Genomic DNA, 19639 nt, shown 5'->3' with positions numbered 1-19639 from the left:
TGGCTATTTTGAAGAAACTAGAATATAAAACATGTTTTCAGTTATTTCACCTTTTTTGTTACATAACTCCACATGTGTTCATTCATAGTTCTGGTGCCTTTAGTGAGAATCTACAATGTAAATATAGAGTCATGAAAATAAGGAAAACACAGAAGGCGTGTCCAAACATTTGGCCTGTACTGTACTGTATTTGTTGCCTTTAACCAGAAAACAAGACCATTTCCTTGTTTGTTACAACTGGTGAAACCTTTCGTTTGAGAGTCATGTTATCTGAGAACTCAGGAAGAATGAGAAATCTGAAGGGAGTTGCAGCATGTCAGTAGTGTAGTATATTTAAATGAAGTGAGTTTGAGCATGTCAGTAGTGTAGTATATTTAAATGGCTGTAATAACATTTAATGAGAATAGTGGTCAGGGGGCTCTGATGAATGTGCCCACAAGATTTTGCTTTTATCCAGCCTGAATGTCCTCACTGGCCTGTCAGACGCTATTTTCAAACCTCACACGGCTATAGTGATCAATTAAAGAAACTAGTCATGAGCATGTGGGAAATTTCTCCTCCCACACACACATCCTGAAGCCACCTATATCAACACATTAATGGGAGTGTGTCAGAAGAGCGGTGCCCTGATACAGTTCCTAGCAGCTTCAATCACAAGAGAACAGAGCCGTGCTGGAAGCGGAAAGACACATCAGGTTGTTATGTAGAATTCCACTGGAGGAGAAGTACTGAACTAATAAATGAATCTTCAATTTATTTTGCACCTTTACAATTTTAACACAGGTACAAGTCTTATACAACCGATCACACACCGTGGAGAAGCAACAGCCAATCACACACAGCGTCCTCTCTACCAGGATCCACAGCCCCCTGGGGGACTGAATGGGGTGCAGGAAGGGGAGACACATTCCTGCACAGACACTGTTTTTATTGGACATGAAGAGACACATACTCACACATTCAGTGAGAAATTGTCAGGGACTGCCAATTTACCTAACCTCTATGTTTTTGGACTGAGAGAGTAAATCAAGAGACCCTAGAGGGAAACCACACATACACGAGGAGAGCATGGAAACTCCACTCAGATAGGGACTTGAACCCAAGACAGTGCTGAGAGGCAAATGTGCTAACCACCAAGACACTGTTGCAATGGATATTGCTGAATATGAGTAAATCACACAATTATATTATATTCTGAAGATCATTTGATAAGAATGGAAAAGAATGCATCAAGAAAAAAGACCACACACACAAAACTGTCATCAGTTTTGACTTAAAGGCACATATAATTTCCAGGTGACCCTTATTCTCATTATTACATTCTTTTTTTATTTCACAAAGAGTGTTGGTAAAACATTATCAAAACAAAAAAAAATCAATTATCAATTATCTTTATTAAGGGTGTAATTGCAAGTTTTCATTCCTTTGTGATCTTGGATCAGATTTTATCAATAGACCAGAGAAAGAGAATGAATGCAACAAACTCTCAGTAGGAACAGATGAAGGCCAAACTTCTCATGAAGTACAATTAAACTGCAGAATTCTTTTAGAGCTGTAGTGTGGAGCGATCACAAGGCAGATACATGTGCATACAAGCACATGCAAGAAAACCAGGAAGCAAAACAAAGCCACGAGACAGGAAGTCACAGGGACAAAGGAGCTGGGGCGGGGCAACTGGGGCGGGGCAACTGGGGTGGGGCAACTGTGATAAGGGCTCTGAGAAGTAAACATGTTAGCATTCCTTCATTTCATCTTTTTCAGGTTGAAAAATTTCAGATGGGAGGTTACGTGTAATAATTTTAATTAGAAGTTCCCTTTAGATGATAATTATTTCATTACTTTCATTACTCTAGTAACATGTAGAATCAATAAATATGCAACACACCCTTTATTCAAGGTCCATTAAATTTAGTCAAGTAAATACACAGGAGTTTAAGATCACAATAATGAAATAATTATTATACCACAAATAAATAATTAAACCATGCATGTAATCTCTGAAATGTTAGCAAATCATTCCAACATAAAACAAATCTGGTTCACAAGCTGTTTCTGTTGCACTACAAAAGAATATTTCACATCAGGCCTTGATGACATCTATTTGCTGGTCAGTGTGGCTTAATCATACTGTGTTGTGCAAACTGTTAGGAAACAATTTGTGGTTTGTGTGGCACTGTAAAAGAGATTTTGCAAATGCAGGAGCAGAAGTGGTTGTGAGAAAAATGAAGCTTGTCCCGCAGAGGTATGTGTGTTTTTCCTATTTCCTGTCCTAGCAAGCCCCTCCAAGTTGTAGCTCAAGGCTGATTCTGGCATTTTAACAGTAAAAATATAATACACAGTCTGGAGAATGAGAAGCATAATAAAAAGAGCAGAATATCTGGTAGCAGAATATCTGGAATGAAGTTTAAATGTTTTCAGACTGTTGCCCTAGTCTAGGGTAAAAATCCACACAGCTCTTCCTCTGAATGGATTTTCCTTTTGAGAAGATTTTTTTTAACTGTTATAAGAAATCAATTTATGCATACTGGTGAAAGTTCATCCAAGCAACAAAGTTTAAACGTTGGGTTTGTAAAATCTTAATAACTCATGTGATCTCAGGGATATCTGGAAAAATAGGGGACACACAATGCAATGCAATTAGCCTTGAATATCCTGTTAATGCTAAAGGCAGATCACGAGGATGGTTCTCCATTTGACGGTCCAGGAGGGACACTGGCCCACGCGTTTCTCCCTGTCCCTCATCTTGGAGGGGACGTGCACTTTGATGCTGAGGAGAACTGGACAAGTACCATCTCAGGTGGCAAAGAAGGGCTGAAATTCCTCTGTACATATCTTACAACCTATGGTGAAGACAGGAGACTTTTGTAGCGCAGCACCGTGAGCATACATAGCTGATTCATTTTTAAAAGTTTTTAAACTTCATTTTTAAAAACAATATTTTCTGATCTGACGTCTGATGAGACACTGTGACAACACTTGTCTCCAAGGCTATAATCTTGTTGCGGTTGCTGTTCATGAGTTTGGCCACGCCCTTGGACTCGCTCATTCACCTGACCCTGGGGCAGTTATGTTCCCAGCCTACCAGTTTGACCCCCATACTGATCTGCAGCTGTCCTTCCAGGATGTCCAAGACATCCAACAACTGGTACATAAGTCGGAGTATAACGCAACATGCTGATTCATTAAAATCTGATACTGTAGTTGACTACTGCCACAAACCAGATGCTTCTTAAATAGGTAAGAGCCCAGTTGAACCTGACAAACCACCTCCGAAAACACCTGATAAATGTGACCCTGAACTTTCATTTGATGCAGTAACAGGATTTCAAGAAGAGCTCATCTTTTTTAAAGATAGGTAACCTGACCTAAAGACTGTAGCTGTTATGTTTTTTGTACATCAGTTAAGTATTTAAAGAGAAAAATAATGAAACCCTAAAATGACGATACCCATTGATACAGAATGAAATCGTGTCCATCACAGGTTCATGTGGAGAACCCATCCAACCTTTGAAGAAATAAGTATCACATTGATAACAAGCTTGTGGTCTGATATACCAACGTACATGGATGCTGCTTACGAGAACAATGGCACCATTGTCATTTTTAAAGGTGACGATGCCATGGTGCAAGCTGACAGTTTTAGAACATTTCTGCCTGCAAGTGTGAGTAAACTGTTGTGTCCATGCATGTGTGCTCCAGACTCTCAGTACTGGGAGGTGAGTGGTCTGGATGTGAAGGACGTCTTCCCAAAGGACATTTCCGAATTCGGCTTTCCAGACAAGATTAGGTCTGTTGACGCAGCCCTTCATTTTCTGGAAACGCAGGTTACTGTCTTCTTCACTGGAGAGGAGTGCTGGAGGCAGGTTGTTTAATCTTTCAATACCATAGACATAGCATGGCTAAAAATATGGCACATTTCAAAAACCAGGTTTGGTGAGGTTGGAATTTATACAGTTTACCAAGCACTGAGCAGCAAATTGTCTGGAATAACTGTTCCTTCTGCGTTTAGATATGATGAAGAACAGAAGCGAATGACTGATGGTTATCCAAAAATGATGATGCGTGAGTGGGCCACGGTCCCCTGGCCAGTGGACACAGCAGTAGAGTATCAGGGTAAGTGCTGTACACAGATGTGAAATAAACTCTTCCATGCTTTAGAACACTCTCACTTTACTGACATATGAAGAAAGGAAAAGGAAGTGCATCTGGGAGTTGGAGTAATTGGGAGTTGATTTTGTTGTGTAGGTCTTGTTTATTTCTTCATTGGGAATCTGCAGCTGGAATTCGACCCTGAACTCCAACGCGTCACAAACACAAGACCTGCAAACACATGGCTGCGGTGTGCAGACACCCGTCATCAACATGGCCATAGGAAACAGCTCCTGGAGTTACTTTGAAATCTCCTGAAGTGTTGGGTCTTAACAGGGAAGTTTTTCATTTTGTCATTAAAAACATTTGTAATTGGACATTTTGACACTAATTGCCTCATGGCTATTCGGGCGGATGTGTCCACATTCTCTGGTCTCTACTCTTCCAGATCTCGCCACACTTCACAATCTGGATGTTGAAGAAATATAAGATTACAGTTTCCTTACTAACTACATCTCATTTTAACTTTCATATAATCAGTCTGTAGATCAAGTACTTCTGGGTATGAGCCAGTTCAAACTTGTATTAGCACAGGCTAATTGAAGCACCTGCAACAACAGCATTTCGTAAGATTAACAAAAACCACAAACTTCCTCCATGAAATGAAACACAAATAAGTGGAACAGGAAACTAATGGACAATAAAACACAAAGTAAAAACACAGCGGATGACTACTGGTCAAAAATTTTATTAGAATTAAATAATACAATAACATTTCTTCTGTACATTATGTCTGAAAGATCCTTTCCCATCCAATCAGTTCCAATACAACTTCTCCAGGAAAAGGAAGATATTTGAAGTCACATAAGATTATTTCCCATTGAAAATAAGTTTTCACATGCTGAATCCAAATTCCAAATTTCCTCTTGTGTTGGTTTTCTGTTACTATCTCTTAACGGGTCGGTTTTTACCTGTGACTCAAATCAGCCATTAGATACCATAAAAACAAATGGAAATGTATGGCTTTGCTTGTTTTGTGAAAAAGGCAAAGACAGAAGCTCCTAACTGAAAATCATCTGGAAGAAGAGCTTCTGTGGCCAGTTGGTATATAGTGTGTTTATGATTTTAGTTTTGGCAATTATTATTACAATTATTATAGTTTTCTAATTACACCTGGGTCAAAACTGACCCTAACAACAGAAATGTAATTATTTTAACAAGAGCATATTATAATTTAATTTTAAAACTACATTTATTTTATGTTTATTGTTGCAGCAATAAACAAATGTGTGTAGTACTTTCATGCATTTAAAACCTACAAACGGGTCGGCCAGAACTGTTACACTAGAGGAATGTTAACCTGACTACTGTGGGTGGTCAGTCATTTATTGTGGTCACTCCTAAATTATGGAACTCACTTCCAAAGTCTGTTTGGGATGCTCACTGTCACTGTTTCACTTAAAACCCTGTTACTCATCTGTTCTCTCTGTTATCAGTTTAGTGAGTTCTTAATCTATATCAATATATCAATAGAGAGAGAGAGAGAGTGTGTGTGTGTGTGTGTGTGTGTGTGTGTGTGTGTGTGTGTGTGTGTGTGTGTGTGTGTGTGTGTGTGTGTGTGTGTGTGTGTGTGTGTGTGTGATAGAGAGAAAGATATAAAATAATATGTGGTAATGGTTGAATGTGTTATCCATGTTCTGCAGGTTATTTTCAGGGGAATTCACAGTACACAGTCATCCAAATGTTCTTCCTCATCTTTGATTGCTTTATGATTCATGGTATTGCTCAATAATTCATCCTTTATGTTATAAAAACAAGCAGCTAAACCTACACAGCATACGTGTCTTGTCAGAGAAGAAACATGAAGGTTTACTACCAGCTTTGCATTTTAATTGGCCTGATGATCAGTGTTCACACTGGTCCAGTACCAGCACCTATTGGCGAGGATGAGGAGATTTTGGCAAAGGTAAGGATGACATTCCACTCTGCATCTTAACATTGTTTTGTAGAGCCGATATTCAGTTCAGGTGTCTAACTGTAAATGATGCCCGTTTTACCAGACATATCTGGAGAAACTGTATGACCTGAAAGAGGAGAAAAAGACGCCCTATGGGCGCAGTGTCAGTGAGATGAGTCAGAAGCTCAGCGAGATGCAGGAGTTTTTCAAGCTGAACGTGACAGGAGTTCTGGACAGGGAGACGTTGGAAGTGATGACACAGCCCCGCTGTGCAGTTCCAGACGTGGCTGCATACGTCTTGTCTCCTGGGCAGTACAAATGGCCTTCGAACCAGCTGACTTACAGGTACATGAACGGGTTTTACCTTCTGCTCTTACTTACTGCTTACAGACAGAGTCAAACATGTTCAGTAAGTTAAGCTTTAAGCTTTGGGCCCTCTACCCACACCACAGGATTGAGAACTACACTCCTGACATGACTCAGGCTGAAGTGGATGATTCCATCCAGAGAGCGCTGCAGGTCTGGGCCCATGTTACTCCTCTGAAGTTCACCCGCATCTACAGTGGCACAGCCGACATCATGATCTCCTTCGGTGTGAGAGGTGAGGCTCCTGCTTCATCTAGTCATCCTCATTTTAGTGTTGACTGTAGAAAGTGACATTAGTACTGCTTCCTGAGAGATGTTCTCTTTGGGGTACCACAAAACATCTCACATCTTCTTCATAGGGTAGATTTGAAAATGGAAAGCCTTAGTACAAAATATATCAAATATATCACGGCTTTTGTGGTCTTTTAAAATACTTCCATGGTTTCTTTTTTATCAGATCATGGTGATGGTTACCCATTTGATGGACCCAATGGCTTCTTGGCTCATGCCTTTTTCCCCAGTCCTGGCATTGGTGGAGATACCCATTTTGATGATGATGAGACCTTTACTTTCTCATCCCCTCAAGGTTAGAATGGCAACATTTAGCTGAGCCTGAATCTCATGCCTTGTGATATCACACATGATAAACAGCACACAATGTCACATTATATACGTCTGTTGCAGGATACAACTTGTTCCTGGTCGCTGCCCATGAATTTGGACATGCACTGGGCCTTGACCATTCTAAAGATCCTGGTGCTCTGATGCATCCAATATACAGCTACAGGAATAATTTCATTCTGCCCCAAGATGATGTCAATGGAATTCAGGCTCTCTATGGTAGGCTGTATGAATCAGAAGCCAATTATTGTATTGCCTGCCATGTAACAATGTAAGTCCTGTCCAATATGCATTTAATGAGGGAAAATGTATTCAACAGGACCAAATCCTGACTCCGTTGACCCTGCTATCCACCCGGTCACCCCTGATGCCTGTGACCCTAAGCTGGTGCTGGATGCAGTTACTTTACTGCGAGGGGAGATGATGTTCTTCAAGAAAAAGTAAGCTCCCCCAAAAGAATCTTGAAAGAAGTCACCTTAAGGTTTCTAATCTCAGAAGTTCTCTAAGTCATCTCATACTGAACTGTGTTGTTCAGCTTGTTCTGGCGCCGTGGCCCACTGAGTCCTGAGACTGAGCAACATCTGATCACGAGCTTCTGGCCTGACGCCCCAAATAACATAGATGCAGCTTACGAGGATCCATCAGAAGATACAGTGTACCTCTTTAAAGGTACGTGCACCAACCAAACAGGAATCCACACTTTTACTGAAATGATATATAGAGTGCACAGTCTCTATCTGCGAATGGCATTAAATATTTGTATGGATTTGTTACCACAAACCTCAGGTCAGAAGATATGGGCTGTAGATGGTTATAACATTGCACAGGGCTATCCCAAGAGCCTCAGAAGTGTAAGCCTGCCCCCTAATGTCAAGAAGATCACGGCTGCGCTTTATAACTCTGATACGGGCAAAACTTTGTTCTTTGTTGGCAAATTATACTACAGGTAGGTTATGAAATATATCAAGATAAACAAACACAAAAAATGGATGAAATATTCAGATAGTTATACATTTTAAATCATGTTTCTAACAAAACATTTTCTCAAATTGTAGCTATGACCACAGAAATAAGAAGATGGACAAGGGTTACCCTAAACCGGTAGAAGAGGGATTCCCAGGAATGACAGCAAAAATCACTGCAGCTTTACAATACCGTGGTTAGTATTTAATGAATACAATTTTAGATAATCTCAGATATATCACTGGATTAAAATTATCTAGTCACTTTCTCATTCTGACACTTCCCACTGTTTTCTGTTTCCAGGTTTCATCTACCTGTTCAGTGGACCACGCATGTTTGAATTCACCTCTGATGGTCAAAGACTAATGCGGGTGCTGAACAACAGCTATTTTTTGCCGTGTTAGGGACTCACATCTAATTGCCATGCAGGTAGTGGCATAACAGGACTATAAATCTAAATTTATTATTACTAATTTAAAATCAGTACTTAGTTTTAAAAGTATTATCATTCGTGTTGGTTTTCTTAGTCTAATTTGCAGTCATTTGCAAATTTTTGTTGTTTTTTTTAAATAAATGTTTCATAAATAATCCAAGCCTGCTATAAGAATTCTCTATTTAACATATGTTTACACCTTTTGCTATATTACAGTTTTTGACGACTGCTAACGTGCGTTTGTCCAATCTGTAGTCACACTTTCAAAACTCTAAACACATTGAACACAACATCAGTCTTCAGTGGCTATACTATTAGTTCAATTCATGTTGTTATGGCACAAAATGCAGTCATTTTATATGTTTTTATAATGCTTACATTTTCTATACACACAACGTTATCCAATAACAAAATTCTGGATAGTTTTTGTCTTATTTACAATTGCTTGTACACAGCATGCCAAAAATGAAAACCTAAGATTCAAAACCTTAAATATCGTATAAAATGCCAAGTTCTGCAAAAACAAAGGCAGCTGAAAAGTTATTACTGTTGTTCACATTTTTTGCACATATAGATCAATGAAATAAAATGAAATACAGTAATGTACTGGGTCAGAGAGGAGCAAATATAACAATTAGTCCTGCAATCTCAAGTTCTGGTTTGGTCCTTCACAAATGCCAGAAGCAGATTCCAGGTTCCAGAAGCAGAAATGGAACAGTTGGGAGGAAACACGAGAACATTTGTGATGGGACAATGTAGCATTTTGTCATTTGTCACACACTGGTTTATAGACCATCCAAGAGTGATGTCCCTTTTCCTCCCGCCCATCTCGACTTTCCTCAACCCCACTAAGGAACTTTTTTCAGTCTGGAGGTGGAAGGTGTATGATCATCGGCCCCATGACCAAATGTCCCGGATGCAATGGATGCTGGCTGCAGAGACATTTCAGCTGAAGATTGCCAGGGGTGAATAAGGCATACCAAGCTCTTCTATCTCAGGTGCATGGCAAGGGTCAACATCAGATGTAATTAGGATGAAAACATGTGGCCAACTGCTGAAGACCACTTACATTACACATAACAAGACTGTTCAGTTTTGTATCCTGTTTTTCCCCCTTGTGTGGCTTTTTTGTATATGTGTATTTTTACACATATGGGACCATGGCTAATTATGTTTACAATTACGGTAATTATTTTTTGGGTTAGGCCACAATTTACAGTAATGTTCCTAATACAGTAAAATATTACCTTTACTGCAAAACTGTTACTGACTCCATTTTTGTCTAATCTACATTCCATATAGTACCTAACAGTAAATATCACTCATTGTGTAGACAGTATGTTGCCAAAAATGCACACATTTGAAAAAAAAAGTCCAAATGAAGCGGATTACAGTAAAAATGAACTGACTAAGAAAACAACAAATGTTACTCTAAAATATCTGTTGTTTGCTGGGAGAGAGTAAAATATTACATGTAATGGTGTTTTTGTACTGCCATCAAATATTAGTTTTTTTACAGTGGTTGTACAGTGATTGACTATGTTCATCTCGAATAGAGAATCTGTGCTAGTGTTTGAAAGAATGATTGGATAATGAACCAGGTTTGCTGTGTTTTAACAAAGTTGGTGTATAAAGAGAAAACTGCGTTGTGAAATGCAGAGTTGTTAGTTCGTTAAGAAAATGCGCTTTTGAACACGATATTAACTATTTGGCTATTTGTGTGAGGTCAATGTGTTGCTGTGTTTAGAGTTTTGACAATGTATCACAAGTATTGGGAAACGCATGTTAGCAGTCGTCAAAAACTGTAATAGACAATGTAGGTACTAAATAAGCCAAAGCACAGAAACTTTCAACTTACATCAAAAAGATATAAATGCAATATATGAAATGTGTGATGCACACATTATGTGTTATAAATGAATGAATGAAATAAATGTTCAATTTATATAGCGCCTTTCAGAATACCAAAGAATACCCATAATGTATTGTATATTATGTGTTATTCACATATATATTAAGTGTCACGCCCCTTGGCCCCGGAGACTTCACTTCCCAGCAGGCTATACACAGATGACACAGATCCTCCTCTCCTGATTACTAAACCACCTGTTTCTCGTTATACAGAACTATAGAAGTCTAGCTACACCAAGTGTTCAGTGTGAAGTATTGCCCACACTTTCTAGATAAGCATATTGAGTGTTTATATTTAGTGATTTATGGTTCAACCTGGTTTGTTTGATACTTTGATTCTTTGGTACTGTTGCATGATTTAATTTGCTTTAATTGACTTGGAATACCCCTGGACTGGACTGTGTGTGTGTGCTCGAGCCTCATTTACTGAACGCCTTTGTCATCTATCCAGCATCACAGAAAGCGTCATTTGTGTAATTTGAAATTTGAAATATTAAGAAATTTAAAACATTCAAAATATGAAATATTAAGAAACACTCACGGTTTCCCTTTCTGGTGTCGGGTTCCCATGGAGCTCCATGTGCATGTTTTTGTTTTGTCTGGGGGGAATAAGCCCTCTCAATACCAGGCTCATTATTTTTTCATTACTTATTCAGTTTCGGCTAGAAGAAAGAAGCTAATCTTAAGTCTCACTCAGTTACTAAAGCAATATGTGTTTGGACAAACCTTCGTGCTAGCCTGATGTTGAAGTGAACAGCTTTGGTCATTTCTATTGAACAAGCTATGTGATATAATGGTGGGCCGAATACATAGTAGGCATTAAAAAGTAAGCAAAAGTACCCAGGTGGGTAAATGTAAATGTGCCATATTTTTGTCAATTGTGATTTTTCACCGCAATCAAAATTTGTCCTCCACATTTTACCCATCTGTGCAATTAGAAAACACACACACTAGTGATTACTAGAGAGCTGTGGTGCACACATGCCCAGAGCAGTGGGCAGCCCTAGCCCGGCACCCAGTTGGGGTTAGGTGACTTGCCCAAAGGCAACTCGGTCATGGCCTCAGACCTGGGAATCAAACCCACGACCCTCCGGGAACAAGACCACGTCCCTAACCACCAGACTATGATTGCCCTATGTCACCATGACTGGGTGACTGTTTAACAGTTGGAGTCTCGACATCACTCCTGACGGCGTGTCAGCAGCACGACTTTAGCTTGTTTCTTTTTCATTACACTTTCTTTGTATTTTGGTTTCTGTGTCACGCCCTCGTGCCTCGCCCTCGTGCCACACCCTAGTTCACTTGTCGCATGTTCCCCTTTGATGTTGGCTGTTTTGCTTTTTAGAAAATGCAGATTCTGTTTTATTGAAACAAATTAATGTAAATGCTACTGTACCATTGTTTAAGGACTGCAACTAGTAAATACAAAACAACACAAAAATACAACATTCAATTGTATTTACATCTCACTTTTAAATACCTGAGTATTGTTATTTTAGTAAATGTATGTAGCCTACTTCATCACTTTCACAGCATGTTGGCTCCAAACATTCTCTGGAATACAAATTATTACAAGATTTCATATTAAGGATATAATTTCAATAAAAGCACATTCAATTAAATTGATGTTCATTTTTTTTATATCAGAACTCAAAATGAATGATTAAATTTTCATTAAAGGTATGCCTAAATCACTGCATACAGACATAAAGCAAACTTTGATAACGACTACACAAATGAACTAAAATGTAGGCTATAAAACAGCAGCTAATCCATCATTGACCATTAAATGTTAGTCTGATGGTAATGTACAAGGGCGTTAACATTTCGGGAAGGGACAATTTCAACTCATTTTCTGGCTGACATCAACACCACAGATTCAGAAGTCTGTATAAACTATTTGGGTAGTCGTGGCTTTGTTTGTCCTGAGCTGCTCCTCAAATTCGGTTCCCTTCAAGAAATCAAGCAAGATCATTGAACAATTTTATAAACATGTTTACAAGACGTTTGAGTTTACGAGCATTTGATTTGGAAATATTACATACAAATACATACAAATTATGCCATATGTCACGGTGACAGCTCCGGACCCCTCCTTGTGGGCGTGTTGTTATGTTGTCTGCATGCAGTTATGTCCATGTTTGTAGTTCCATGGGTGTGGGTCGTTTGTGAGCGTGTTCGTTAGCAGTGATGGCTAAATTACCTTGAGAAAGTAATCCGATTACTGATTACTGATTACTCCTTTTAAAAGTAACTTAGTTACATTACATATTACTTGATTTTAAAAGTAACTACGTTAGATTACAAGTTACTTTAGTAGTTACATTCAGCAGCAAAATACATTTTTCCAATACTCACTTTATTGGAAGTGCATTTTTAACAGTAACAATGTATTGAAGCAGGTTCGGTAACCGAGGCAGAAACTGCTTAATCCAAAAAATCCCGAGGAGGGAAACTTTATTGATAACGCAACCCTGGCGCGCGCAGGCTCCGCCCCCCAGTGTCACTTAAAGGGCAAGACTCGCCGTGAGGAGTAGGAGTCGCTACAGTATCTCCTGACATTACGTTTGTGTAGCTGCGCGGTATTATTTGTAAATTTATTTGTAAACGTAATACAAGCGAACTGGGGTGGGTTTCCCGAAACGTTCGTAGCGCCAAGTACTTCGTAACCTCGTATGAAGCTACGAGCGTTTCGGGAAACCCACCCCAGTTCAGTCAGACAGCTTGTGAAACGAAATACCATTACAATTTCAAGCACGTTAGTCAAAATTCCAGCACTTTTCAAACGTGGAACACAAAGCAACATTAAAATTCATCAGGTAAATGTTCCTTCCCCTGTTTTTGAGGGGTGTTTCTTTATACTACTACATATCGTTACGGGAGGACACAGCAAAGAATGACTTGTAAAACGTGCTCGCGCTCTCACAGGGTCGCGCGCAGCGTGCGGAGTCGAGCGCTACAGTCAGACGCAAAAGTAGAACTGAGCCAAGAAGAAAGCAAAAATATATATTTTACTAGGGAAAATATAAATAGTAACACACAGTTATTTGGAAAAGTAACTTTAATCTGATTACTGGACTGGAAATAGTAGCGCGTTATATTACTCGTTATCGAAAAAAGTGGTAAGATTAGAGTAACGCGTTACTAAGTAACGCGTTACTGACATCACTGTTCGTTAGTCTCACCTGTGCCTTATATCGTGATCACTGGGGAATGTGTTCAGCACCTATTTAATGTGCGTTCGCGCAATGTCTCGTGCTTGTCTTTGTGTAAAGTTCCTGCCTGAGTAAGTGTGTGTTGTAAGTGCTTGCGCTGCCGCACAGAGCTTCACATTATTCGTTGATTAAAGTTGTATGTTGCACCGTTTAGTTCATCGTGCCTGCCTCCTCCGCACATCACAGAAAGACGAGCCACCAAAATGCCAGGATACACGTCCCGCGGGAAGAAGGGGAAGAAGAAGGCCAAGCGCCGTCACGCGTCTTCCTCTGCCCCGGTGTAACGTGCGGGATAAGGACGCAGAGCCGTTCTTCGAGGTGGCGTGGAGAGAGGGTTACCACGCATTTATGAGAGAGGACATCCCCTTGGCGTACCATGAGGAGGAATCCAGCGCGCCCATAGTGGTGGGTACAGGTGCCTTTGCCCTGACCCCCCCCGAGTACGAGTTCAAGAGCGGAGAGTCCGGAGAGGAGGAGAGTCCCCCCCCCTCCGTGTACTCAGAAGAGGAGAGTGAGGGCGAGGCTAGCGGCTTCCCCCCGTGTCTGCAGCTTCTCGGATATCGGAAGAGGAGGTCAGCCCCCCATCGTCATTGTGCTCGGTGCCAACGGTGTATTACAGGGAAGGCGAAGAGGAGGCCAGCTCGACCACTCGACCCCCACCGAGCACCACAGTGCGGAGGAAGAGGAAATCAGCCCTCCTCCTTCTGTTTACTCTGCCCCTACAGAGTATTACAGTGAGGAGGAGGAAGACGTCAGCCCCCCTTCATCCGTTTACTCGATCCCTACTGAGTATTACAGGGAAGAAGAAATCAGCCCTACTCCATCCATATAGTCGGAGTCCACCGAGTATTACGGTGAGCAGGAGGATGACGTCAGTCCCCCTCCGTCCGTTTGCACACCGCCCTCTGAGCACAACAGCGAGAGCGAGGAGGAGGACAGCGCCTCTGGGTACTCTGAGGTGACAGTCCAGTCTGAGAAGGGGTTCCCGAGTGGAGTGGACATTCCTCGTGCCCCCTCGGAGGGGAGCAGTATGGACTGTTCACACTGTACGACCGAGGAGCCAATGTCTCTAGGTCGGGGTGGCTCCGAGGAGGAGGAAGAGATGGAGACCTCGAGGGGCGAGCCAGCGCTGTCCCAGGGAGCGCGAGTGGGCGTTGGCCCAAACCGTGGCCCGACGTGGGGGTTAGGGGTACCCGTGGAGGCGCCGCGGACAGTAGCCAGCGAGCGGCATAAAGCAAGCCCCCCGGTAGCGCCTCGAAAGGCGACTGAAGTGCCCCGAGGGAAGCAACGGTGCGCACGATCTTCAGGGGCACCGAGCAGCGCAGCACACGCTGGGAGCTCAGTCCCGAAGACCGGAGGGCCTCCGCTGCCTGTCTCGCCTGCGAGCCCAGGAGGGGTCGCGCCACCGCTAACGCTGAATGATTCCATGGCTGCCTGTGCCTGTCTGTTTGTCCATCCCAATGTTTCTCCCAAACCCCCTTTCCCTCTTGTGCCCTTTATGTTGAACGTGCCTGTGTGTGTGTTTGTAACTGTGCCCGTGTTTAATGTATTTTCCCCTGTCACGGTGACAGCTCCGGACCCCTCCTTGTTGGCATGTTGTTATGTTGTCTGCGTGCAGGTATGTTCATGTTTATAGTTCCGTGGGTGTGGGTCGTTTGTGAGCGTGTTCGTTAGTCTCACCTGTGCCTTGTCTCGTGATCACTGAGGAATGTGTTCAGCACCTATTTAATGTGTGTTCGCGCAATGTCTCGTGCTTGTCTTTGTCTAAAGTTTGTGCCTGAGTAAGTGTCTGTTGTAAGTTCTTGCGCTGCCGCACAGAGCTTCACATTATTTGTCAATTAAAGTTGTATGCTGCACCGTTGTTTTGTTCGTCATGCCTGCCTCCTACGCAAGTCACACCGTATTTATTATCTCAGCATAGTGACCAAATCCTACATGCGTGACAGCGTTTTCTGATTCTGTTCTTATGATTTAAATCATTATTTAATAAATGAAGTAACCAAAGCTTGTTGGTGAAACACTATTATTTTCACAGTACACATTAAAATGGTGTAATAGCTGATTTCTGAAATATCGGGCATTTCAGAAAGAGGTGGGCCATGTCCAAGCCTTGATGTGAATGACACATATGGACGCATAAAACCTACTAGGGTAAATCTAAAATCCGTGCGGCTTTTATACATGCGTGCGGCAAAGTTACATCCATTAGACAATAAATGGACATAAATTGATAAACTGATGTTTGGAATTCTTGTAGGAATTTGTACTACTAATATGAAAGTTATAAATTAGGCATACATACATTTACTTAAACAATAATAGGCCTACTCCTTTAAAATAAAGATGTCAATATTTGGACAACTGAATGTATTCCTTATCGTTAACTTTTTCAGTTTACACTGACAGGAATTTGTTTGCATAAAGAAGCCAGAAACCAAAATGCAAAGAAAGGGGAATGATAAAGAAACAAACACTCGGTAGGCCTATGCTGTGGACACGGAAATGTAAACCACTGCTCTCCACTCAACAGGTTTCCATTGGTTCTGGAAAACTATCTGGAATATCATGGACAGTGGTGTAGTCCTAAAAAAATAAGTGGGGGGTCGTTTTTGGTGTGGCGGTGTAGCAATTCTAAATTGTTGAGGGGGGGGGGGGGGCGATCGATCGCCAGGAGTTGGCAAATTACTAACGCATCATGTATTAACCTAACGTTTGACGTAACAGTCTCAGCAAGAGCAACATCCAGTTAAAATAAGCTACACACTACCACTACACCACTGGTTAAAATAAGTGGGGGGACAACACCCCACGCAACACCCCCCCCCCACTACACCCCTGATCATGGAATAGTTTAGGGTTAGGGTTAACCCTAAAGAGTTAGGGTTAGGTTTAGGGTTAAACCTAAAGGGATAGGGGAAAGTCCGTCAATTTGACTATGAAATCGTGCAAATTACACAGATTCAGATTCAGCGAACAACACAGAACAACATATAACACATAATATTAAAACAGTATTCTTTGCCTTTATTTTCTATTAATATTGCTAAATGTTTGAACATGTGTCTAATAGAACAACAGCAGGTCTAGGTTGTGAAACATTAGGAAACATTTATAAAAAAAAACCAATAACTGCAAGTGACTGCAAATTAGACAAATGAACATGAATAATAATAAGATGATAATTCTGATAACACTGAGTACTGATAAAAAAATAATAATAATATAAGTAGTATAGATAATATAAGATAACAAATAGGATAAGTTAATAGATGTATGGTTCTGTTATGCCACTACCTGCATGGCAATTAGATGTGAGTCACTAACACGGCAAAAAATAGCTGTTGTTCAGCACCCGCATTAGTCTTTGACCATCAGAGGTGAATTCAAACATGCGTGGTCCACTGAACAGGTAGATGAAACCTGGAAACAGAAAACAGTGGGAAGTGTCAGAATGAGAAAGTGACTAGATAATTTTAATCCAGTGATATATCTGAGATTATCTAAAATTGTATTCATTAAATACTAACCACGGTATTGTAAAGCTGCAGTGATTTTTGCTGTCATTCCTGGGAATCCGTCTTCTACCGGTTTAGGGTAACCCTTGTCCATCTTCTTATTTCTGTGGTCATAGCTACAATTTGAGAAAATGTTTTGTTAGAAACATGATTTAAAAAGTATGACCATCTGAATATTTCATCCATTTTTTGTGTTTGTTTATCTTGATATATTTCATAACCTACCTGTAATATAATTTGCCAACAAAGAACAAAGTTTTGCCCGTATCAGAGTTATAAAGCGCAGCCGTGATCTTCTTGACATTAGGGGGCAGGCTTACACTTCTGAGGCTCTTGGGATAGCCCTGTGCAATGTTATAACCATCTACAGCCCATATCTTCTGACCTGAGGTTTGTGGTAACAAATCCATACAAATATTTAATGCCATTCGCAGATAGAGACTGTGCACTCTATATATCATTCAGTAAAAGTAAAAGTAAAAAAGTAAAAGTATTAATTTCTTAATAAAACTACAGATTTTGGTTTCATATGAGTTACAACATGATTTGGAAGTTGACTCTGGTTCAGTAAAAGTGTGGATTCCTGTTTGGTGGGTGCACGTACCTTTAAAGAGGTACACTATATCTTCTGATGGATCCTCGTAAGCTGCATCTATGTTATTTGGGGCGTCAGGCCAGAAGCTCGTGATCAGATGTTGCTCAGTCTCAGGACTCAGTGGGCCACGGCGCCAGAACAAGCTGAACAACACAGTTCAGTATGAGATGACTTAGAGAACTTCTGAAATTAGAGACCTTAAGGTGACTTCTTTCAAGATTCTTTTGGGGGAGCTTACTTTTTCTTGAAGAACATCATCTCCCCTCGCAGTAAAGTAACTGCATCCAGCACCAGCTTAGGGTCACAGGCATCAGGGGTGACCGGGTGGATAGCAGGGTCAACGGAGTCAGGATTTGGTCCTGTTGAATACATTTTCCCTCATTAAATGCATATTGGACAGGACTTACATTGTTACATGGCAGGCAATACAATAATTGGCTTCTGATTTATACAGCCTACCATAGAGAGCCTGAATTCCATTGACATCATCTTGGGGCAGAATGAAATTCTTCCTGTAGCTGTATATTGGATGCATCAGAGCACCAGGATCTTTAGAATGGTTAAGGCCCAGTGCATGTCCAAATTCATGGGCAGCGACCAGGAACAAGTTGTATCCTGCAACAGACGTATATAATGTGACATTGTGTGCTGTTTATCATGTGTGATATCACAAGGCACAAGATTCAGGCTCAGCTAAATGTTGCCATTCTAACCTTGAGGGGATGAGAAAGTAAAGGTCTCATCATCATCAAAATGGGTATCTCCACCAATGCCAGGACTGGGGAAAAAGGCATGAGCCAAGAAGCCATTGGGTCCATCAAATGGGTAACCATCACCATGATCTGGTAAAAAGAAACAATGGAAGTATTTTAAAAGACCACAAAAGCCGTGATATATTTGATATATTTTGTACTAAGGCTTTCCATTTTCAAATCTACCCTATGAAGAAGATGTGAGATGTTTTGTGGTACCCCAAAGAGAACATCTCTCAGGAAGCAGTACTAATGTCACTTTCTACAGTCAACACTAAAATGAGGATGACTATATGAAGCAGGAGCCTCACCTCTCACACCGAAGGAGATCATAATGTCGGCTGTGCCACTGTAGATGCGGGTGAACTTCAGAGGAGTAACATGGGCCCAGACCTGCAGCGCTCTCTGGATGGAATCATCCACTTCAGCCTGAGTCATGTCAGGAGTGTAGTTCTCAATCCTGTGGTGTGGGTAGAGGGCCCAAAGTTTAAAGCTTAACTTACTGAACATGTTTGACTCGGTCTGTAAGCAGTAAGTAAGAGCAGAAGGTAAAACCCGTTCACGTACTTGTAAGTCAGCTGGTTCGAAGGCCATTTGTACTGCCCAGGTGACAAGACGTATGCAGCCACGTCTGGAACTGCACAGCGGGGCTGTGTCATCACTTCCAACGTCTCCCTGTCCAGAACTCCTGTCACGTTCAGCCTGAAAAACTCCTGCATCTCGCTGAGCTTCTGACTCATCTCACTGACACTGCGCCTGTAGGGCATCTTTTTCTCCTCTTTCAGGTCATACAGCTTCTCCAGATATGTCTGGTAAAACGGGCATCATTTACAGTTAGACACCTGAACTGAATATCGGCTCTACAAAACAATGTTAAGATGCAGAGTGGAATGTCGTCCTTACCTTTGCCAAAATCTCCTCATCCTCGCCAATAGGTGCTGGTACTGGACCAGTGTGAACACTGATCACCAGGCCAATTAAAATGCAAAGCTGGTAGTAAACCTTCATGTTTCTTCTCTGACAAGACACGTATGCTGTGTAGGTTTAGCTGCTTGTTTTTATAACATAAAGGATGAATTATTGAGCAACACCATGAATCATAAAGCAATGAAAGATGAGGAACAACATTTGGATGACTGTGTACTGTGAATTCCCCTGAAAATAACCTGCAAGACATGGACATTTCATTTAACCATTACCACACATTATTTAACATCATCAT

The 19639-nt window shown here is 41.1% G+C and overlaps 3 protein-coding genes and 1 long non-coding RNA gene across 4 annotated transcripts; 3 read left to right on the top strand and 1 right to left on the bottom strand.

The window, feature by feature from the left end:
- Positions 1 to 2152: 2152 nt before the first annotated feature.
- LOC143525388 (uncharacterized) lies at positions 2153 to 3119 on the top strand. Its single transcript, XR_013133631.1, has 3 exons — positions 2153 to 2242; positions 2668 to 2877; positions 2988 to 3119. It is a non-coding gene; the product is annotated as an uncharacterized LOC143525388 (long non-coding RNA).
- A 4-nt stretch (positions 3120 to 3123) lies between these two features.
- On the top strand, positions 3124 to 5586 carry LOC143526129 (matrix metalloproteinase-18-like; the record flags this gene model as incomplete). The annotated part of the gene is made up of 6 exons (XM_077020784.1): positions 3124 to 3145; positions 3238 to 3355; positions 3482 to 3609; positions 3700 to 3859; positions 4010 to 4113; positions 4246 to 5586. Coding segments are annotated over 6 exons (684 nt in total), but the record flags the coding sequence as incomplete, so codon positions are not given.
- Positions 5587 to 5757: 171 nt separating this feature from the next.
- Positions 5758 to 8570, top strand: LOC143525386 (collagenase 3-like). The gene is made up of 10 exons (XM_077019256.1): positions 5758 to 6055; positions 6150 to 6391; positions 6499 to 6647; positions 6870 to 6998; positions 7097 to 7252; positions 7353 to 7473; positions 7569 to 7702; positions 7820 to 7979; positions 8089 to 8192; positions 8300 to 8570. The coding sequence occupies exons 1-10, from the start codon at positions 5951 to 5953 to the stop codon at positions 8398 to 8400; spliced, it is 1401 nt and encodes a 466-aa protein (XP_076875371.1). The 5' UTR covers positions 5758 to 5950; the 3' UTR covers positions 8401 to 8570.
- An 8105-nt stretch (positions 8571 to 16675) lies between these two features.
- On the bottom strand, positions 16676 to 19454 carry LOC143525387 (collagenase 3-like). The gene is made up of 10 exons (XM_077019257.1): positions 19321 to 19454; positions 18985 to 19226; positions 18729 to 18877; positions 18379 to 18507; positions 18125 to 18280; positions 17904 to 18024; positions 17675 to 17808; positions 17296 to 17455; positions 17083 to 17186; positions 16676 to 16975 (listed from the first exon to the last, which is right to left on the bottom strand). Exons 1-10 carry the CDS (start codon positions 19423 to 19425, stop codon positions 16875 to 16877), a joined length of 1401 nt encoding a protein of 466 aa, XP_076875372.1. The 5' UTR covers positions 19426 to 19454; the 3' UTR covers positions 16676 to 16874.
- Between the last annotated feature and the right edge of the window lie 185 nt (positions 19455 to 19639).

Source organism: Brachyhypopomus gauderio, chromosome 10, assembly GCF_052324685.1.
Source record: "Brachyhypopomus gauderio isolate BG-103 chromosome 10, BGAUD_0.2, whole genome shotgun sequence".
Lineage (NCBI taxonomy): Eukaryota > Metazoa > Chordata > Actinopteri > Gymnotiformes > Hypopomidae > Brachyhypopomus > Brachyhypopomus gauderio.
The sequence above is the reverse complement of the archived record's forward strand: the minus strand, read 5'-3'. Positions and strand labels throughout refer to the sequence as shown.